The following is a 23,572-nucleotide window of genomic DNA, read 5'->3' on the forward strand; positions in this document are numbered from 1 at the left end:
AAACCCAACTGAAGTTATTCCAACCCTTGTCAAACTGGCAACAGGAGCAGTTTCTTTTCCTTAGCACTTCCCACCCCCAACTAGTCACTGCTCTGAGGTTCACAGCACCCTTACCCTCCATCTTTCACTACTTCAAAGATAGGAGCAAGCAGAGGGGAGAAATGGTGGGACAATTCCACTTGCCAAAAAGAAACATAAGGTGACTAATTGTAAAGAGGATTTATTTAGACCACCTTCCACACCTCCACACGTTCTAGCAATCAGTGCTTTGAACACCATTTCTTTAGAGCGCCTCCCATCAGACTAGGAAAGAATCTCTTCGGAGCTTAATGCATTTGCTGGATGACAACATTTTCTGGAAGGGGTGCTGTGCTTTTCCTGCATTTTGTGAAGCCCTAGAAACATAAGGCAGGATTTAGAAGGCTCGGTCTAATCCATACAGCAATTCCTAGGCTTTTCTCTCTCACCCTGTTTGGTTGCAGTGCACATTTTAGGTAAATATCCGAAACTATTTTAAACCTTTGAGGAAGTGCTCTTTGAAGGCTGCAGGTCTGCTCAATGAGGAGATGCTAACAAAACTTTGAGTGCAAATCATTCCAATCAAGTAATTCCACCCAAAGCCTCAGTTACTATTACAACAATCACATACGTTTGTCATTAAATCCATCCTCTAAGGCAATAAAACTAAGGTACTGCTGTCCGCACGAGAAGGGTATCCTCAAAGTTGCTGCTGTTCATATCCCTTTTAATGATACTCCACTACACCACTCTTTCTTTCAGAGCCCTTGTGAGTGCAGTCTGTTGCTCACAGAACTGGAGAGAACAACGCTTTATTTAACGTTTGCAAACCTATGTCATATAAAGCTAATGACTCAACTTATACAAAAGTGATATTTCAACTGTTTCAGCTGCTTCACCATGTAATTTGTGAATACAACACATTTCACCTGGTGGTGCTGATGCAAGAGAAAGAAAGCTTAGACTTCATCCTGCCAAGTGATGAGCGTTCTGGCTGCAAGGACAAGAGAGCCCTAACAAAGAAAACCCATTTAACAGTGGGGGTAGAAACAAGCCGTTGTTAATTTTCCTGTTCTGAAAGAAAGGCTCATGCTGAGGTGCTTGGCATGACAGGAACAGCAGGACACGTTACCATTCACAGACTAAGAGGGATTGCAGTATTTCTCAACAGTTCATTTGTAATCAAAAAAGTACCACCATTGGTAAGCTCACCTGTAGTCAATGCCTCCTTCATCTTGATAGCGCAGAAAGGCTGTAGTTGTTCCCCTTGATTCTGCACGGGTCCCAGCTCGAATGAGTTGAAAGATATCCGCAAGAAGGGGGCCATTGTTCACAACAGTGCCGATGCACACCTGTGTGGAAATAAATGAATAGAAAACCTGGTCTGAGACACACGAGAAAACAGGGCTCACACAGAGCTCAGCCATCACAGCCACTACAACCCATGCTCTGAAATTCAGAAGTCTTATACGAGGCTTTCAGACCAGAAGCCCAAAGCGAAACTGGCCCAAACCAAAACAAGAAACATCACCAGTATGACCAAAGCCTTAACATAAGGCACTCTTTTTAACTGTACCCAGTTTGACTTTTATCCTCCTCAATTTTTAGTCACTGAGACCACTTCCATTGAGAGATACAAATTATCAAAGAAATCACAAAGTAAGACACAGTGGAAAATTCAAGTGGAAAAACTGCATATATTTATTGCCTTTTTTTCCTCCCTATAATAAAAAAAATAATTGCTTTTGGAGCCCCTTGTGTGACTATACAGAATGAGTATATTTAAGCATATATTCCTACCAATACAAAATGACAGCACTGAGTCACTTGGCTTAAACTTCCAGGAAATGCAGGAATCCAAATAACCTAAGTCAGCAAAGTAGTGTTTCACTTGTCTTCCCTCCTCCTCAAGAGCTCCTGAACACAGAGCAGATTTCTGCTCAGTTTGCAGCACCTCCAACAATGCAGTTTACTGTACATGAATCCTTGTTTGGTGAAGGAAACGTGAATTAATCAAAAGGAAAGGAAGCAGCATTCCTCGCTAACGGATGACTAAGTGCAATCAGAGAAAGGATTAGAAGAAAAGAGTTAGCAAGGTGCTAGGAAGAGATGATGGAAAAAAGAAAGAAAGGTGGGCTGAGCTGGTCTTTATCTGTAGATTGTTAACTAGCTTGGTCGAGCAGATAGGAGCAGCATTTTAAGCAATCCTGCATACACTTGTCTTTTTTTAATTTTTATTACATAGTGGCATTGACCTGAGAAGCAATTAACATTCTTTAAATTCTTAAGGCCCAGAACAGTCATTCAGATAACAGACTATGAAATTTGCAGCAAAGCAGAATATAGTTCCTAACACTATTTTCTGGCACCATGCAGTATTCTTACATGGAAACAATTTACAAAAGGAAATAAAAAAGTCTAATGACTCTTTAACATTTATTGAGCTAGTTTTTGTTAATGGAGCAGTTCCCTATTTTCAGCAGAGTAAGGCAAAATTAGAAAGCAGGTTTAGGATTACTTGGCACCATTGCTCGCTCTATTTAAGAGGAAACAAAATTGCTTCTGACACGTTCTTGGCCATAGCAGGCAAAGTATTTGCAGGTAGGCCAACAGCCACACGCAGAAAGAATGAAACTCACCCTGCTGCTGAAGGGGCTCTGGCTGTGCAGCACTCCCTCAAAGGAAGCAGCCAGGAGATGCTCTCCCTTCAGTGCCTGCCCCTTCCATGAGCCACAGGCCCACCCAGACTCTCAGTGAAATAACGCCCTTCCGCACCAACCCACTGGTTAATGTGGCTGGGAGCACTATTTGATGAGACTGGGGATTGAGAAGGCCTCAAGGAGAGCCAAACAGCTTTTGTAGAAGCACGATCTGACGCCTCCCTCAGACAAAGGCAGCCCAAGCACCACGCTCATAAAGAGCTTTATTGAGGAACATATTTTTACTGCCTGAGAGAGACTTGTGCTCAGGGCTATCTCAAGTGACGGGCCGTATGACTCACCAGCACCAAGTCTCGTGATGTTACTCTCAGTACAGATGCAAAAGAAACCAGAATTCATACTATTTCTGGGGAAATACCTTTAGGACCCACTCAGGCCATAGGCAGAAACAAGCTAGGTAGGTTGGCGTGCAGCTCCCACTGGAAACTTCGACAAAAAACACCAGGTTGCAGAATAACTCAGGCTGGAAGGGAAAACCCAGCTAGAGTTACAAAATAGTTAGAAGGCATTGACTAAACTAACATCAGCTAAACTAACAACTGCACTGATTTCACCCAAACTGAAGCCAATATGAGTCTGAAGCAGACCACAAGGTTTGCTGTTGGACATTTACTTCAAGAGCAAATTAACAGATGAAACAGAAATAGGTACAAAGAAATGCGGATTTTGTACCACACAATCTTCCTTTGTTCTGATGCTCTAATGCAAAATCTGCTTTGAAGGCCACATTTTCAACTCTGCTTCTCAAAACACTGTTTCTTAGTTTTTGTTTATGGTTATTTGTTTTAGTTTCGTAACACTTGGCGTGAGTACCATCTCAAATCCTCACTCAGAAATGCAGTGCTAAACGCAAGCAATTAAGGAGTCAGTGGGAAACATCAAAATCAAAATCGAATTCTTTGGTCATGGTCACAAGAGCTTACCTTCAAGGTTACCATGAAAAGCACTAGAAAATGCCTTTCTGTTTTTCCATTTAATAGAAAAATGTCAACAAAAATCTTACTTTCACATAAGAAACTATCTATTTCTTTACCCTTAGACATTCTGCTCTTTGAAGAAAAGCAGGTACGTTCAGTGGCTTCACAGAAAATCCCACTATATATGAGAGACTGCACACTGAGATGCTGGAAGGCTGGTTAAGTAAAGACAGGAGGGTTAGGATTGACTCCTCAATTGCTTTCCAATCTTCATCTACACTAAGATATTGCACTTGACACATACTGGCTGTACTGCTGTAAACAACAAAAGCACACCCTACTGAAACTGCTTTTGACAGCAAGAGAAATTCCAGAGAAATTTACTTTAATTCAACAAAGTTTCTAAAAATCCCTGCTCATCCAAAGCTTTGTCACATCTGAAAAGCAAAAGCACCCAAAGTAATACATAACATTGCTCACTGCAATTTAGACAAAAGTACCCCTCTGGTCTCCTTTAAAGCATTGACTCTAGCTTTAAGAAAGAACCATGTCTGTCAAGAACTGCTATAAACCACCAGCCATGACCTGAAGGCAATTTTACAACGGACTCATATGACCTGTATTACTGCTAGGACGCATCAAAGCCAACCTGTTTTCCATTCAGTGTATGATTTTATCCCAACTGGTGCAGAAACTGAGATGCAAACTCCCAAAATACTGTAACTGAGGAAAAAAAACACACTGGGAAGATGCTTTAGAAGCACTGTTTTGCACAAGTACCCATGGTGGCCACAGTGATTCAGACCGTGCTCCTCAATGCTCCCCAGAACATCCATTACAAGGATCCCAGTGCACACAACTGCAAGTTGAAGCTACGTCCAATACCACCTACAGTAGATTCTATAAAACCCACATCAACTTCCAAGCTGCTTTAAAATTGACAGCTTTTGACTGTATTCAATACGAAAAGAAAATCATCCATGTAACTGTTGACTATAATAAGCATGGAGAGAAGAGAGCGACAACTGAAACTTCTTCGCAGCGATGCCAGCGTTGAATGGGTGAGCGCTTAGGTTTTTATTCTAACGTGACACTGAAAACCGTGAGACACAATGGACTGGCTCCTCTCCTCCCAGCAAAGCACAGCAGCTATCAGGGACTCATGCTGAAGCCGAAGACATTGCTTGTTACGATTCCCTTGTGCTGTAATTCTTCCTTGCTGCCAACAGTGAGCCGCCTTTAATACAATCAGGAGCAAAGAAGCAGTCGTGACTTTTGCATAAAGTGGGAGGAGGAGGAAATATTGCCATGCCAAGAACAGGCTGCTCAGAGGTTGTGGATGCCCCGTCCATAGAGGCGTTTAAGGCCAGGCTGGATGGGTCCCTGAGCAACCTCATCAGGTTGGATGAAGCACTGCCTGTTACAGAGGACTTGGAACTTGATGATCCTTGAGGTCCCTTCCAACCCAAGCCACTCTATGAATCTCTGATTCTCAGAACAGAACGCTGAAAGGACTAAAAAGTAATGGAACAGTTTGTCCATCACAGATACAGATCTATACATTCAAGCAAAAAGCAAAGTGAGAAGTCTCTTCTGCTGATATGAGCCTCTGGTTTCCTTGTAACCGTCAGAAAAGCAATGAAGTCCCTGCATTTTGCAGATGGATGTACGGCTGCACATGCACCAGGGTGATGGCTTTTCCCTGGAATGAGTGCCTTCTGCTCAGCTCCTTGCTGAAACCACTTCCAAAGCCACAAAAATGCTTTGGGGAACGCCAACACCAGCAGGCAGCATCACACGCAATTGACCAATGGGTGTTCAGCCCTGCAAACACAAAGTAATAACTTCTGCTCCTTAAGATGCAGAAATATGAGTTATTTCCAACTTGCAGTGTTGCCCATTTTTTTTTTTTTTTTTTTTTTTTTTATACAGAAGGACTTCCCTTCCTTCATTCTGGCAATGTACAAAAGGTTCAAGAATGACAGCAACAAACTATTGCCCAGCTTCTGTTGCCCTCACAGAAGCCTCAGAACCACGACCCAGCTCTTTGTGTACTTCCTACAGAAGGTTCTCCTGCTAATTTAACAGTGATAACACAGGAAAGTCTGCAGGTAGAGATGCTGGCAACTTGATTAGCATCCTTTGCCTGTGCACACCATTAACATGCACATTTGCATTTTGATTATTCCCTCTTATGGTGTTTTTTGCTTACACTGCAGAATCACACACACAAAGCAGTCAAGATGGCTACTGCTCCTGAATAACTCTCTTCACAGGTAAACACTGCGCTGATCAAAATACTGTCCTCAAGACAGAAGCAGCAGTAGCTTTGCTGTAGAGCATGTACCTGAATCAGTCATCATGATACTTGTCATTTTTGACACTGCAGACCAACAGTTACTCTATAGAGAACTTTCACACGTTCTGATTCAGGTCCTGTCCTCTATTTGATGTTCTGGGGGCAGAAGTTGCTCTCGAAAAGAAACCAGTTTAAAGAGTTTTGTTATATTTGCTGTTACCAGCCTTGTCAAGAAGACAGACTGCAGCGCTCTACATCAGCTGTACTTCCCTAAGCACCTGGACTATGACACCACTGCTATTTCAGCTAAAGGCTGAAAAGGTACCTATAGCCAATGAGGGACCTACAGCAAACACTACGACGTAATGCTGGCAGATGCCAAAGGAGGCAAAAAAACCATTATTTAGCCACTCAAGTTGCGACTATCTCTTTTTTATTTACTCCAATAAATGACAGAGCCATCTGTCCATGGAATCCAAGGGTGGTAATTAGAAGCAGGAAGCCTCCCAGCAATATTCTGATGAACTATCACATGGAGAAGATTTTACAAACAAAATAAAAATAAACCTTAAAATTACAACTAATGCACTACACTTATAAAAGCAAAATACATAATGCATGAGGAAAGCAATGCATCTAAAGCATTAGCAAATACTTAACAAAATGCACTTACCTTTGGGAAGTCAAGCATTAAAAGAACATCTTTAAGGCAGCCCAACTTCTGCAGCAATATTTCTAAAAACACTTTCAAGTAATTACACCAAAGGACTGAGGTGAGAAAAGACTGACAAGAAATATAACAGTACAATTCAATTTCCTCGCTGTTAAATCCACTGTCAAATTATACTTTTTTTTTTCTTTTTCCCAGATCAAAGCTACAAAAAGGCAGTCCTCTAAACTCTAGTGTAAGTTATACATATTTTGAGATCAGCTTTGTTTTATTCAATAGTACATGCAGAATGATTCATCATACCCTACAAACATAGCACAAAAATAAAAAATGTTGTTACCATTTCCTTCCTTCCCTCTCCCTTTTTTTTTTTTATACTTCTGCTTTTATTGGGTTAGAACAAGACCAGAAACAGAGAATGACATAATAAAATCTCTTATTATTTGTGTTGCAATAGCATGGAAAAAATCCAGCCAGATTAGCTGTGTTCCTGGGGTTTCTCCTGCCTGGCCAGAAGCACGGATGTTTCCACGCCTCTTCTGCATGCTCAACAGTCCCATAACTGCCTGAATTTATGGCTGTCTTATAAGCTGGTGATACTTCCCTATCACTTACAGGCCAAAAAAATTACTGATGCTTTCCCTGCATTTATTATTCCCAACACTTTAAATCTTCCCAGGACAAATTTCTGGAAAGCAGCACAGAATGCTCTTTTTCTGGAAAGGGAAGATTAGGAGCAAAGTTGCTGTTTTTGATATTCCACAACGCTACTTGGGAATAAGGACGTCATGTCAGCCGCCTGTCCTTTTGAACTGCGAGTTCTGAACTAAGAAATGGTAAGTTTAATTCACTTTTTTTTTTTTTTTTTTTTTAACCCCTCAAACTCCCAAGCCCTCCTTCCTGATTCAACAGACGGGAATATCCAAGTAAGACAGAACTGCAAGCATGCTGCCTTTCACCTTTATCAAAATCAAGCCTGAAGCAAGAGCACAAAAGAATCCTCTTTGTTAACTTCCATCACAAATACCAGACACTAAAACCACATGCAAGGAGAAAAATGGCCTAAAGCCCCAAACTTTGTTATTTCTGACAGCACAAGCCACTGCAATGGCAAGGAAAGCCTACTGCAGCAGGCTGGCTATCGGCTGGTTATGGAGCTCCAGTTGTGGGAACAAGACATTAATATAAAATCATCAATATAAAATGGGAGTATTAAGGAGGCAAACAATGCTAACTCTGCACTTTTGTTACTTAGGACTTACTAGGAAGGCTTTTTTCAGACAAGGGAAGGGAAGTAAGTTGAAATTTAGTGTTGTGCTTTTTTCAGTAATTAAATAATACAGTTCCTTCTACACGAGAGGAAAACGTTGCAGTGAAAGAGACGAAGCTGCACTTCCTCTGCATCTCAGCAGGCTCAGGATCCAAGCCGGCCACCAGGCCTGGTTCTGGCAGTGAGCGGAGTCCTGTGCACCTTCTGCACGTCAGCTCGCAGCTTCCACTTCCTCAGCAGCGCTCAAGGAACTGGCCAGTATTTAGTCAGCACGACTCAATTGCACAACTCAGGTTTATCATGTGAATATGAGTTCCTCCAAGGGAACAACGCAGCCCTGCAAGAAGGTTCACAGCCTTTCCTGAAGCAACCAGTAAGCTCGGGGCAAGGCGACCTCCTGCTGCAGCTTGCAGATGCATCAAACTGCAGGGGAGTGGCCAAAGAGAACCCAGCAGTTTGTGTCCGTTTAGGTACCACATAACCAAGAAGTAATCATCTCCTTCATGTTCAGCTTCTGACGTCAGTGCTCTCAGTCTCCTCAGGCAAAACGGGCACACACCACGTTACCAGCTCTCTGCCTGCATACACAAGGTTAAGCTCCCTTCTGTCAGCACTGCCTGAAAGCTTGCTCTCCAGTGATTTCCAAAGAGCTACTTTTCCTCCTGTCCCACTTCTATAAAAAGCCTTGGAATTCTGCATTCAAAAACTGGCAAGTAATAGACACACTGGTCTGATGATATTACCTGGGTCTGTAGGACCATTTCTGCCAGCAGGTTAGGCAGTGTTGTAATGAGCACAAATGAGTGAGCCTACTGCACTGCAGCCCTTCAGGAGGAGCTGCACACCAAGCCCAACCTTCAGCTCCATCCTCACTCTCACTGAGTATTTGATTCAAGAGAAGCTCTCCAGGCCAGGCTGGATGGGGCTGTGAACAGACTGGGCTATGGGAGGTGTCCCTGCCTACAGCAGGGGGTTGGAACTACACGATCCTAAAGGTCCCTTCCAACCCATACCATTCTGTGATCTACGCACATTCCAGGTTTTCTTTCTAGTACAGTAGTATGCGCACAAAATTTATTTTCTTTGCTAGCATAAATTTCCTGGAATTTGAGATACGCTTCACACAGAGCAACACAAAACACCAACATCTTAAAACCAAACAGAAAACAACGTGACAACACTTTAGCTGAACCTTTACAGCCAGTATATATCCCCTGCCTCTTCCATTAACACACACTGCTAGGAATCATGGAGAAAGTATGTCAATCACTGTTTAGGGGAAAAAAAAAAAAAAAAAAAAAAACTAGAATTTTATCTTATTTCAAACATCCTGGGTTAACATCTCTATAGGAACACTAAAGAAGTGAAAAAATGGAAAAAGAGGAATTGTGTATTCAACTGAAATAAACAAACAAACAAACCAACCACAAAAAGGCCTAATGGACACTGTAATCAGAGAGCAGTTTTTCTTCACGCTGCTGAAAAACACGAACAGATTGTGCAGAGTAAGTGCCTCTCACAGACACAGCCCTTCAAGCCAGAACTCCGCAATGCCGCCAGCACTGTGACCTAAGCCTGCAAGTATCTGGGAAGATACAATATCCATTAGCCAGGAACTGTATCATCATACACACACACTGGAGATCTGCCCTCAGCCCCCTCAGATGAAATCCACACAGTTCCTAGATGCATGCTTTTAACCAAGGCTTTTAGAGTAAAAGGACACAAGACTTGGCAGCCAGAAGTTTTGATCATTAACTGTATACTGAGTTGCAGGAACAGATCCAGCCTTTCCACCTGACTGCTTCTTCCTTTCATTTTTCTTCTTCAAAAATTTTTTAGAATCCGTATTTTACCCTGAGGGCCACAGACATATTTAGCCTGCTTCCAGAGAGCCAGCACAAATTATAAGTATTAATTACCAGTAAACATCACCTTAGTCAAGACTTCCTATGGCATAATAACTGAAAACAAACAGTGAAGTCACAGAAGGATACGTGCTCACGAAAGCACCTCTCATCTCTGAAATAAAGAGATGAACTCAGCACAACCGAGACAGTGAGGGACCTACAGGACATGCTGTATAATGAATGACTGATAATGAGAAATAGAAAGGAGTGAACTTAAACTCAATTAAAGGCGTTTGTCCCACTGTAATATGAAAGCTCAGGCTAAGATTGCCAAAAGCAGGAAAGCGAAACCACAAACTGCTTTTAACTGTCTCCCTTCCTTCCTTCTGGACCACTTTCTATAGGAAAGAACATTTAAAGCCCACAGAAGCCCTGGCATCCCCAACCAGAATATATACAAAGGAATGGGCAAGGTCCATTAAAGAGTAAAGGGATGTTAAGAGAGCCATGGGCTATTTTTATGTCATACTGGCTTTTACAGGAAAAGTTAAGTGAAGGTGAGATGATGTACTATTTAATACCAATTTTAACTCCTCCCTTTTAATTCACAAGATAAAAACTTAACAGCAAACTTTAATTTTGGCCTTTGCCTGAGTTTTGTTGTTATATATAAATTCAACATTCTGCAACAGTTCAGATGCTGCTTTTACTTAAACACTTTGATGTCTGCCTAAGAGCCATATTAAGTCAACTCCCACTAAGTAAATAAAAAAGCATCATTTTAGTACCCATACTGGGGAAGAAAAGCCGTAAGTACTGATGTATCTGGGATACAGCACAGTAAACAAGGAAGAAAAAGCCTAACAAAATCCCCCAGAGATTTCATGAGCCAGAATTTTGCTTGATATGATAACTGTTGCAGGACACACTCAGCTGTTCTGACTTTTGAACCAGCAGGACTTTTTCTATGGCCCCTGGCCCCCTTCCAGAAATACCACTAGTGCTCCTTGAAAGACCCAAATTTCTGGAGGATGAGCACAGGTCTGACAATCAGATCAATGATGGCCTGCCAGGACTTTGTCCAGCCAGTACTCATCCTATTTAAAACCGGAGAGTCATTTAAGAACGACGTGCTTGGTTTGTATACACAAAACACTTCATACATACCTTATATAAGGGAGGTATCTAATAGCTTCCTTATCACTGCTGTTCAGCACCTGTTCTCCTACTTAACTGGATCCCTGCACAAAAGAGTATCGTGAAAAAGAAAATATAAACTTGAAAATTCATAAAAAAGCTGCTTGTAGAAAGAAAAGACATTGGTAACTGACTTGTGAGGGTTATATGCAGACTACCCAAACAAGTAAATGAACACAACCTGTGTTTCAGTTCTGCTTCTGTGTCCCAGCGAGCCCACAGCAGCAATGGAGCACGTAATGGTTTTCCTACAGACAAGCTTTCCTGGCTCATCATGGCCCATCATTTCCTCCATCACTAAATGGGCAACTGAGTTAAAGCCTTGGCAGCTTCCAAGTATTTCTGCCCTCTTGCTGTACACGTGCTTTTGCCACAGAAGTGCTCCTTCGTGATAATTTTGATAGCAATCTTTCATATTTCTCACTAAATCACAGACTGCTATCACTAGATACCATCTGCACCATCCTGTAGATGCAAAGCATATCTTTAGGATGCCACTTCTGTTAGATCAATAAGCTACAAAGGATAGCACATGGCTGCTACCAACACAGACAAACTTGAGAAGAAAACCAAGCAGCTGTAAACTGCAATGATGCTAAGTCAATAGCATACACCATGCACACCAGGCTCTTCCCAGTCTCCGGGGTACAACTGTAGTTTACGAAGGGATGAGCAGGGTAATGAAAAGAAAACAAGAAGAGGAGCAAAGCACTAAAACCAAAACAATCTTGGTTCCACATGCAGTGTTCCCATTTACAATTAGAGCAGATCTCTTTCTTAACTGTCAGCATGGAAAGACTGCTCGTCCCCAGGCAGTGGGGTGGGAAATTCGCTTTCCATGTGGCGTAACTTGCTTGAGTGCATCTACCCTTAGCAGTCTGCCCAGCCCTGCCTCTGAATCTTTCCTCTGGGTATTAGCTCTATCCATGCTGTCTCCATTCTTTCCTCCTTTCAGCGCCAAGCAGCTCCTTCTTACCTTTACGCTGCTTACTTAATCACAGCTTACTCGGTTGCCCTGGCATTCTGTACATCTGCAGTACCTTGCACTGCTGCACAGCCATGGCCACATCTCCTGTCTCACTCATCAGCACAGCTGAAATGAAGGAGCAGTGTGTGCTGCTCTCCCACTGCCTCCAGCAGGCCATGCTGTCAGCACCGCTCAGCCCAGAGGCCTCCTTTCTGCCCTCCCTGGTTAGCACTCCAGTGCCCACAGGATGCTGCCTTTTCCCCACAGCTCTGCACATTTCCTTGCCCTACAGGACTTGTTGAACAGAAACACTGTTCTAATATTGTTTCTCCGTGTTTGCAATTAGCACTGATCTCCAGAGCCATGATGTGACCGTGCCCAAGAGGCAAGCAACAAAGCTGAAAAGAGGCAAGTGAGATGTCTGTAACGCACTGCTAAGGAAAGGCAGTCCACAACGTGGATAATTTGAGAGTCCCCTGTACTGAGTAAACAAAACTGCAACCAACTTTGGCCCAGTGTATTTGGACTCTGTGGGAAAGAGCTGCACAGAGCTCCATCTGCAGCTGTAACACGCAGCCCCACTGTGATGCTGTGGGAATAGTCAGAAAATAAATATTTACTCTGACCCGCAACAGGGCCATGCTGAAAAGTGTATTTGCCCGTATGGTGGAAAGTTTAATTACAAAGTCATTCTGTTAATATAATTTGTATGGTTGTGAAACAACCAAGATGCAGTTTTCCAATTAGAGCTTCAGTGGCCAGAGTTTTCTTAACTGCTCTAAAATCAAACCTCTAGAAATTAGATTTATTTAAGCCATTAAATTTATCTGACAGAAAATGGCAGAATTATGGGGGATAAAAATAAAAGAACGCTTAAAATTCATTTGAGCAAATGTAAAGGGGAAAAAGAACCCCATGATTCCCTTTTGTAAGGAGTATGCTCACTCAGAATGTGTACTGATAAACACTGGTTGTTGGTATGACATGCAAATACATACAATATGCACAAAAGTCAGATACGCCAAGGAACAAGGATCATTTCCATAATGATCTTCCCACACTACACTCCGTTCTGCTGAAGGTCAAGGCCTTCTTAATCCAGTATTCAAAAGCTAGGAGAATATTTCCACCAAGTCATTCAATACATTCAATAAGTACATTAAAGGTTTAGCATAAACTTGACTACCAAACATAGAATCATAGAATAATCTGTGTCGGAAGGGACCTTTAAAGGCTGTTTCCCCAGCTCCCCCGCACTGAACGGGGAGACCCACATCTCCATCAGGTGCTCGGAGCCCCCGATTCTTTCTTGTCCTTGCAAATCACCTTAACATACTTTTTGAGCAGTTCATTTACAATGGAAGACGTGCAGATACAAGACAGCCAACAAGAGCAAGCAAATAAAGAGAAATTGAAAATACCTCCTTTAAAATAATGTTCAGACCATATTCTTATCCACTCATGTTGATACACTGCGTTAATCACAAGCAAACTGGATTTGTATATTGACCTTGCTCAGAACACATGACGTGAACTGCTCAGTGCAGTGTCAACAAACACTGGCAGACTGGTACAGATGGGGACACTGGGAGACATGGGAGTTTAACTCCACAGTTATCCCAGACTTGACTGAAGGCTCTGTGAGTTGCTTCCCCCTGAATCAGATACAAAAATAACCCAAGTACTCAGCACTGTTTTGCAACGATGGCAGCTCAGGCACTGCACAAGAGACAGAATTCATCAAACTGAAAAGCAGATCTGAGAGGTTCTAGAGTTTCTGCTTTCTGAACTGAAAGTAATGAGGTTCCCTGGGTAATCTGTAGCAGCAAAGTTAAAAGACAGTTAAACTTTAGCATAATCTACTGAAGTCACAACAGCTACAAAAAGCAATGGTTATTTCAGATTCCTGTGCAGACTCAGAGGAATGCAGTAATACATTTATGATCTTGGCCTGAGAGTCAAAAGAACTTTGTTCAGGCTTGTAATGCACTTGGGGCTGACTTCCACGGCCCATTCCCACTTACTAACACCATTTATCCACTAGAAAGTACATCTGACGGAAGGGATTGAGAAAAGTATGTCTAGTAGCAAGATGTCAGCATACCTAAGGGTCATAGTCTAAAGTCTTAAGAGTCGAGAGTATTACAACTGCTTTCAGAAACAAGAAGTCAGTACTGTACTTCAAGAAAGGTGTCAGCATGGCTGCTTACAGGTTCCTAGCAGCAATTCTACTTTAGGGGCAAAGAGTTACTAAACATATATTCAAAATTTAATCAACCATCTTTTGGTAAGTTAGGGAAAATGCATTTTGTAGGGCAGGTTAGTTAATTTGTTTGTATGATCAGACACAAGAGTATTAGGATTCCTCCTTGGGGTGAGTCATTCTTGAGAAACTCCCCGCTTCCTCACTTACTCGTAAGCCAAGGGCCAGCAGAGATTACATATATAGCTCTGAATTGTGGGGATTGGTAGTCTCCCATTAAAAGTACTTTCTGAGTAGTTCCAGGCATGTAAGTTCTATTTCTGATCTGAAACAAAATCAGCAAACTGAAAGACTTCAGTTGAAAACAACTGCACTAAATATCCAAGTAGCATTCCGAGCTGTTTGTGGACTGTCTGCTCACCTTTGAGATACAGATGTATACAATTACAAGCAAGAATATTGAGCAGACATTTTTCAAAAGCTATTCCTTCCAAGGGTCTGGAATGAGTTCCAAATGGCGTAAAAACCAAAAGTGGTTCTACCATTATGGTAAGAGCAAAAAAATCCTCCTATCAAGGCAAGAGCTATTTAAGCTATTCAGAGCACAGTATGTTACTAACATACTATAAGGATTATTTAAAATTGCACAGCACCCGGTAAAATGTTGCATGTGTTACCATAATACTAAATGCACATGCTGGGTACTCTTCAATTTCTTTGATAGGTTTTAAATGCAAATCCATGAGAATCACTTTGTAATAACATACCTGGTAATTACTGACACTCAAAACCTAAGATGACAAATAACATCCCCTGAAGCCCAGAGCAATTTTATGGGTCATGTGGGTTTCTGGGCTTTGAAACCAGCCAAGCTGACCTTCTGCCTAGAAGGTATCCCCAGCATAAGTGATGGCAAGATTGGGCTCCAAACATGCTCATTCTTCTATTATTTCCTTATGCACAAGTGAAGAATTATTTTGATACAAGTGTCACAACACTTGATCTAAATTCCTTACTTAGAGGAAGGGATTTACTACAGCCAAGGGACTCCATCCCTCACTCCGGTACAAATGCTCAACGTGCCTTAGTCTCAGCAGGCATCTCAAATAAGGAAAAAAAAAAAATCACAGCAGCATTCTTTCAGTTTCAACATTTGCTGGACTCACTACAAACAATCACTGAAACTTCATTTTCACATTCTAAAATAAAAAAGAACAGGGAGAGATTAGATTACAAAGCAGTAATCAGCAACTTCTGCAGATTCAGCAGAAATGAGAAATCAGCAGAGTGAGGGGCTAGTGCCCAACATCCAGTAACTATCCTTTTCCCTTGTGTTTAACTTTGATGCCCCAAGACTGTGAGAACCCTTTAACTTCTTTGTTCCTTAGGTAGCTCTAATGAAACACACTTGCCAGAGTGCTTACTTATGAAGACATCAGATGCAAACTAGAATATTACGAACAGAAGGAATCTGTTAGCACCAACTCTCAGCTCAGCTGGCAACAAATCAGAATTACTCCGGCTGAACCAATCCCACAAACAACAGTTACATACAAGAGCCCGTATTTAAAAAATGAAGTTGTCTATCACAGCCATGCCTGCAGAATAACTGTCACAAGCTACCTCACTGGTGGAGGAACTGCAGATAGCACAATAGCCAATGGAAACGCTGAAGCATTACCAAGTTGTCAAAATATTGGGTAGCTCTACTGGAACACACCAAACACAAGCAGACACTGTCTGCAAGTTTACAAACACCCCACAGTAACATTTCAGCATCTAGCAGGAAAGAGATGCTCAGACACCACACTGGAGGCCAACAGAACACATAACGCAAAACACAACTAAGGTCAGCTAACAGAAATAAAGAACAAACTCAAACCAGAACTCCGTAAGCGCAGAGTTGTTTCCTCGGTGTTATCTAGTAGCTGAAATAAATGTTTAGGACCGCATGCTGTGCAGACAGTGGTCAGCAACAGCCAACACACAGAGTAAAGGAGAGCTGCAGAAGCTTAACAAATGACTCACACACGTTTCAAAGGGTATCACCACTACCTCAGACAGCAACTATCAATTCTGGATGTAAAAAACATGTTTTGTAAAGCCTGTAAATGGAAATAGTCCAGCTCAAGTAAGATAAGGGAGCAGACAGGAACATGCAGTCAAATAAGAAAACCTACTGAAGAACAAAGAACAAAACACTCTGAGTGGAATGATATGATGTTGATTTTTTTTTTTTAAATAGATAACTCCCCGTTCTAGGATGTAAGCCATGAAGTAGTGTAGAAAAAAAAAAATAATTAGGCTACAACTTGGCAATCATGCACTCCATGACTTAAAGGAATGAACAGCTCATGTGTAAGCATTCTGACCTTAAGACATTGCCAACTTCACTTCTCATGCTCCTGGGAGGTGGCGGCATCCCTGTCAGGATGCATTCCGGGGACACAATTAGCTGCTTCACACGAGCTCCTAAAGAAGCACACGCTTTCTTTGGAGGAGGCGTACAGCAAAACACACACCAGGAAGGGATGTGCTGGATGCATCAGCCCTGATAAAAAGATTCCTGCTCTGCAGCAGCTCAAGCAAAACCAAACTGTATTGTCTTTAAGCTGATGAACTAGAGAGAAAGGCCGTTCCTGCTGCACTAAGAGGAAGAATAGTCCTAGGCTGCAGACAGAGAGAGCCCCAAGAGTTTAAGCTGTTATGCCACTGGAAAGCCTTTCTGGCACGTGACAGGCTAACATCACTGAGCCCTGAAACACACACAGAAGGCACAAAATCACATGTCTGGCAACAGCACAGCACACTGCTGTCCCAGGCAGCACCAAGGCTCATGGCACATGCTGCCTGCAGTCCGCCAGCCCTACACACATCCCAGTACCTACAGAGAAAGGAGAAGCTTTGCCTTTGTTTCCTTTACAACTTCGTTCCAAGGAATGAGCCACTTACCACTTACAATTCTGGATGCAGAAGGCTATTCATGGAATTCTTTCCTGCCCAGCCTTGCTGTCTGAGTTCTCTCAAGCTCCAAAACCTTCACCTGTGGCTTCTAGAAGTATTTCTAATCAGGTGAAAGCAAGTTTAAGAAAAGATATGTGTAGATATTTATTTATCTCATACAAGATCACTTTGCTGAAAAATTCTATGAAGACGTGGAGCCTGAAGCTAATTAAAATCACTCCAGATGGTTCTTGGCTTTACATCAGACCCATTAAACGTGCAGCCCATAAGGACTAGATTTGCAAAATGAAAGTTTGAATTCCAAGGTTCCTGCCCTCCCACAGAGAAGTGCTCCACGCACTAAAGGCAAGAGGAAGTTCAGGTTTTTCAGACCCCGCATTTCATGCCTCACAGTACTGGATAAAAACATTTCTGGGGGAAAAAAAAATGGTTAAAATGGAGAAACTGAAGATTTTTGGAGGAATTCCATAGACAGAGCTACAATCCTTGTCTTTTGTTGTCTGTTGCAGATGCACGGAGAAGCTAACTGCTGCAGCAGCTTTTTTAGCTGATCTTTTTGCCCCTATAAATGCTCCATTTCAAGTTTGGTATTTATTATCAATAACTTAAAAAAAATCTTTTAGTAAAGGTGGCAAGGGGCTTTTTGTTTCAGAGGAAGACAGTTAAAAAGCAGCAGACCAGATGCTGCAGGACTTTTGAAATCTCCCCTTGGTGCCGATCACTGTTTGAGCCATGGTATTTCATTACATGGATTGCTGGCTCATTTCCAAGCAATAGTTCCTCTTTTGCCAGGAAGCTGAAGAAAGGCTGTGCCTTCTGAGAAAACACTGAGCAACTTTTCTGGAAGCTAACTGCCATTTGAGTATCAGAAGTATTTCTATGTGGCACCAGATGGATTTTTATCCGAATACATGCAGCTTAACATCTACAGGAACAAAGTTCTATCGGAGAAGAACTCATTTCCTTTGAAGATACATTTTCCAATGTTGAGACAGTGAAATTACAATGCAGAAGTATTTAATAGGTAGCTCTCACACTCTGTGATCTTATGTACACAATTATGAATTAAGTTAAGACTTCTGTCACCAAATGATTCATTCAAAACAGCAATGATAGCCTCTGACATGCATTACAGGCATGACTGCTAGCAAAGTTCAACTAAGTTGCTTAACATCTCTGATTACTAGACTTGTTTTCAGTTATTTACACTACGTCCAAATTAATCACCACACTAAGTGCTGCAGACTGGTTTTCTGCCTCAAAGGGACAGAAGAGCTTTTAAAGTTTCACACAGAACATCTCATCTCTTCCTTAGGACAGGACTAGACATTACCTGGGATGTACTTTGGAGACATAATTCGAGACAAAATAGGAGATTAGCATCTGAAATAAGTGAGAATCTTCTAACTTTCCTCTAGCAGTTTCTCTTCTTTAGTATCAAGATAATTCCATGTCTCAAGAACACTGAGTGACTCCAGTTTTTGCAGAGGCAGTAACTCTCTTATCCTCTCTGTTGCATTTCAACGCACAGTTTAAACAAAGAAAGAAATCTCAAAGATAAGACATAAACTGTTAGAATTAAAGGAAAAAAAAACCAGAACCTATCCAGTTAATCCCAGTCTTTATACACTTAGAAAGCTACTATCCAACTACAGCCTGCACCATTCACATACGCACAAGATGGCTCAGATGCTGTTCGTATATTAATTCTCACTTGGGCACTCGCCAATGCTTCATAAACTCATTTTTCTGGTGAGCGATGGAATAAACTGATATATACACACTGTCTGGAGTTGGCACAACCTCAGCCCAGTGGGTCCTGCCAGCACACCATGGAATGAAAGGATCTGTTCTGTCAAAGAACAGAAGGATAATGTGTCTTCCACATTGTATCCCTTGTTCCCAGTGACCTTGCTAGGCAATTCTCCTCGCTTGTGTATGGAAATCTGGAAGCTTCAAATAGCTGCATAATAAATAAAACAATCTGTGCCAACAGTACTCACCCGTCATACTTGTCTTTCATCCTTGGCAAGGGTCTGATTCTCTTTTCTGAAACTCTTGGATATTGGCCACAGCTAAATATGCTTGGGCGAGACAGAAAGTCACATCATCAGGTTTGGATACATGAGGAAGTAAATGAGCAACACATGAACCCAAAAGGGCACCAGATGTGTCTTTCTCAGGGAGCTCAGTACAACGGTACTCTTTCTGCCTGTTTCTAACACAGCTTAACTAGAAAAATTTACCCTGATTGATAAAATTCAAATAATAAAGTACAAAACACAAATCCTGCAGACCCACCATTTACCTCTTTTTCTTTTTTTCCTTTGGTTATATCTTCTAAGACATACGAGTTTTCATTTAGACGGCCTACAACATGGCAAATGTGAGACAGCGACGGAGCCCATTCGGGGAGCAGAGGCATCGCTTGTGCCTGCCAGGAAAGAACAGCTGACAACTGAGCAGAACCAAGAAGAATCAATCCAGCCTCGTAGCTTGTACGCTCTTCCTGTTTTTCCAGATAAACTGGGCTCGGCCAAAGGAGACAAGCTTTCCACATTGTAAATGGTGCAGCAATCGATTTGAACCACATGCTCCTCTATCTCTTGAGCATCTGCACCGTAGTCAAGAACAATTATTTGAAATAGCACATGTGGCTCTTGCCAAAGAGGCACAAACTTCTTGCAAATGCTGAAGCTTCATTGCACTGGGTCTCCTGAACACAGACAACTTCAATATGAATGACAGAAGACAAACGGGAGGGCAGACAAAAGAGGAACCCGTACATTTCGTAAGGGGCATCTTTCCCTTGGTCACAGACAAAAAGTCAGCCCCAAGAAAGAATGCAAAATTATTACACTTTCTCAGAGAACAGTTAGGAGTGAGCAACAGATACAGCTTTGCAAAATGAAGAAAAGCATCTTTACGCTTTCTTCAAGGAAGATATTTTTGGCTCCATAAGAAGTTACATTAGTGGGGGAGGAAGGGGAGAGAAATACCCTAAAACAAAAACAACACAGTTCAAAGACAGCATTACAGTGTCAGTCACCAAACTCTGGAGCCATAACAAACGCTTGGTAATCTGAAAAAGATTAAATGGCTGCCATGCTAGAGCGTTCTGTGAGCAGAGATAAGTGAGAACACACCAAAGGTCCAAAGTATACCAGCTGAATAAAACCCAGTTTGTTCTGCGTCCCAAGACGACTCTGCTTTGTTGGGCTTCATACAGAGGCTGAGTCCAGCCAATGCTTCCCTGAACAGGAAAACCCCTGCCCTGCAAATCAACAGCGAGAGGAGCCAAAGGGTGGAACAAAGACCCTTTCAAGCACAGGAAAAATCAAAGGAGGACAAAAAAACTACTGTGAAAGAACCCAGACTTCTATATCCTGTATCATTTTCAAAGCTGGGGTTTTACAGGAATTCATTACTTTACTTGTATACCCTTATACTTGACATTAATGTCATATTAGTTCTTTCTCATTATTTCACTAACCCAAACCACCAGGAATTACTGTGGCAAATTCAGTGTAAGGAACCGTGTGCACTTGCAGATTTGTTTGATAGCAATGGAGTTCTTCCAAATTTTACACCAAGCATCCAGAGCTTTGTGGACTTCACAGAGCATTCTGAGAAAGAAAAACCCCAAGCTATAAGCAATTTGTGACTGTCAGCCTGTCTCACAACTACTGAACAAGTATCTACTGAAAGTTAATGAAAAACTTCAGCAATTAGAAGAAAAAAAAAAAACAACCAATAATATTTTAAATTTCTTCTTTGAAAAGATTCATACAAGCAGATTAGTTATCGTGACAGATCCTGGAAATATCTGACTGTAAACTGCAGAGGATCTTATTGTAACATGTAAGAGACTGTGCTGAGAAAGAGAAAAGGGGAAAACAATGAGGGAAAACGCCCCCTTTCTTTTAGGATGCCTTGAGAGACTCTGTGCTGGGCAAAATGCAACTTTTTAACAACATCACATTTTTCCTCTGGGCTTTTTCCATCCTTAGCTAAATTCAGATAGGAAAGTCCTGCAAATTTTTCTGAGACCTTTAATTTGGATTTTCTCCAAAATTAGAACACCTGTAAAACGAATAGTTTCCATATAAAAAAAATAAGGACACAGGAAGGTTACTTAACTGATCTCAGCAGTTCACTACATTGCAGTGCACTGCATCCTGCTAGCACATCCACTGGAGTCAGTTATTTGTTTTAATAATGGGCTCTCTGTGGAAAGTTAAGTTTCCTAGGAACACAACTGAAATGTCACGAGTCTCTGGAAGAGGAAAAAAAAAAAAAAAAAAAAAAAAAAAAGATAAAGTAACATAGAAAAGCTTCTAAAAAAATCAGCTTTTGGCTGCCTGGCCACTTATGTATTATTTATCAAAGAAATGATGGTACCATGTATCATGGAAATCAAAGGCCAGTGAGTGACAGAAAAACAAAGCTTGTTGGAGTTTCCTGATCTATGGGTTTCACTGCAAACCTTTGTATAAAATGTCATTTAAAAACAAAAATGTCATTTAAAAACAAAAAACAAAGCCAACTCCTCACCAAAGCACAGGAATAAAAGGCAAAGGATAAAAGAATGGAGCATGGGGATACAGCATGAAAGATGTAAGAAGAGTATGAAAGAATTCTGTAAAATATGATCTATTAAAATTGATGCTACCAGAATGTCATGCAAAAATCAGACCAGAAAAACTACAGAATTTGAGGTCTCCAATTAATTTCTCTCACGCTTAAAGCACTACCATAATTATGTTCTGCCCTTTTCACATTTTAATAGTGAAGTACTTCCGTTTGATTTTTCTTCTTGCTTGCCATGTCTCCCTTAACAAGTACAACATCACTGGTCTGAACAGTTGTAACAGAAGGAAAAACTGATTGCCATCATTAATATGTAAATGAAATGGGCTGTTTGGCTAAGGCCAGATAATCTTCACTTCTATCATAGAATCATAGAATGGCCCAAGTTGAAAAGGACCGTAATTATCATCCAGTTTCTTAAAACACAAACTTACAGCATGAAGAATAAGCATAAGAGTTTGCTTATGTCAACGATGCTGCTAGTAAGCCAGCTAAATTATGACCATATTGAGGCCTCAGTGTGCACATCTGTAACAGAACTGGTTTAACTGCTCTCAGTTGGTTTTTCCTCAAATAATGTTCATCATTACTTCATTAGCCCAAGTAATTCAAGACCTATCTAACTCCTTCCTGATATTCTGGGCTGTACAGTATTTAAGTATGCATAGGTAAACTGAAGTCTAAAAGTGTTAGACTAATTTGGTCATTTTTTGTTACAGAAAATGCCTCCAGGCAGAGTGAAGCACAGAGACTTCTGGCTTTTGCTTGGGCCAGGAAGTAAAACAGCACTTTGCTTTCCCAGCTGTGTGACTTCCAGCACCGTTAGCACTGCATGCAAGGATGAGCTTCACCTGCCATCCCGGCACCTCCCATCAGTGCCACTGCAAGCCCCTTACGCTGCTGCAACACCTTCCGAGGAACACTGCTACTGCTGCACTCCTCCCTGCTGACCTGTGAAGAATGCAGCATTTTGAACTGCACGCTTGGAACACATTCAAACACCATAAAAAAACTCTTTCAAAGTCAAAGCTTAAGGGTTTGCAGTAGTTGTTGTTCTAGGCATTTGGCAGTACCTGCAAACAGAGCCTGCCCACAGTGCAGGCCAAAAGGCCAGGTCACAGTTTGCACACCTTCAACACGTCTAAGATTCGGCAGCCAGCTGAAACGCATTTTTCGAACGAACGGTCCAAGTCAGCCAGCTTCTGGATTATGGGATCTACATTAAAGGGGCAAAATCAACCTGCCTTCTCCTCCTTGATACACCGCTTGCTAGGAATGCAATTGCTCGCCTGTAGCATAAGAACGAACATTGTCACAATAGGTTATTTATGAATGTAACATGGCACATAAATCTGCAAAGAAAAAAAAGGAAAGAACAACCCTTCTATTCAAGTTTGTGGGGAGAGACAACTAAAGGAAATTGTTCAGACATCCCTCCCCACCTCCAGCTATCCCAGCTGAACACAAGTTACAAGAGTGCTAAGTCCATAGAGCTTGGTAACACTGAAATGCTAAAGAAAAAGCTCAGCTGCTGCCCTTCGTGTTGTACAAAGGCCCAGGGACTGAGAGAACACGCTCACACCCTGCATTCTTTCACCTACGGCCATCCTGTGACTCCAACTTCTGACTGCACCAAACATGCTACAGGCACTCACCACAGTTTTCCACCATCTGCATTACTGTCACCACTCCAACAGGAAAAGGTTCTGCTCACTGATATTTCAGTATGACTTTCTTGCAGATTATCTAGTCCAGAATTCAGTAGATTAAAAAAAATTAAATTGTTTTGTGTGAAAATTTGCAAGATCTCCAACCACGACCTTGGATAAAAGCAAGACAGATACAATGCTGCAATTCCAATTTTTTGCAAAAAAAATAGCATCAGAGGGACACAGCATAGGAACATG

At 41.7% G+C, this 23,572-nt stretch overlaps 1 protein-coding gene across 6 annotated transcripts in view; it reads right to left on the reverse strand.

Moving 5' to 3' along the window:
• PRKCD (protein kinase C delta) overlaps nt 1-23,572 on the reverse strand; it is a 60,618-nt gene that overhangs the window by 27,598 nt on the left and 9,448 nt on the right. For 4 of the 6 annotated variants that reach the window (XM_085235627.1, XM_085235631.1, XM_085235626.1 and 1 more), the window contains exon 2: nt 1,231-1,370. In XM_085235627.1, coding sequence (XP_085091753.1) covers nt 1,231-1,345 — 115 coding nt within the window. In that variant the 5' untranslated portion in view covers nt 1,346-1,370. Of the gene's footprint in view, nt 1-1,230; nt 1,371-3,096; nt 3,120-10,911; nt 10,992-23,572 lie in introns of those variants that run through there. The other 2 variants (XM_085235629.1, XM_085235630.1) reach the window with 2 other exon arrangements.

The sequence above is a fragment of the Meleagris gallopavo genome, chromosome 14 (genome assembly GCF_905368555.1).
Source record: "Meleagris gallopavo chromosome 14, MGAL_WU_HG_1.1, whole genome shotgun sequence".
Taxonomy (NCBI): Eukaryota; Metazoa; Chordata; class Aves; order Galliformes; family Phasianidae; genus Meleagris; species Meleagris gallopavo.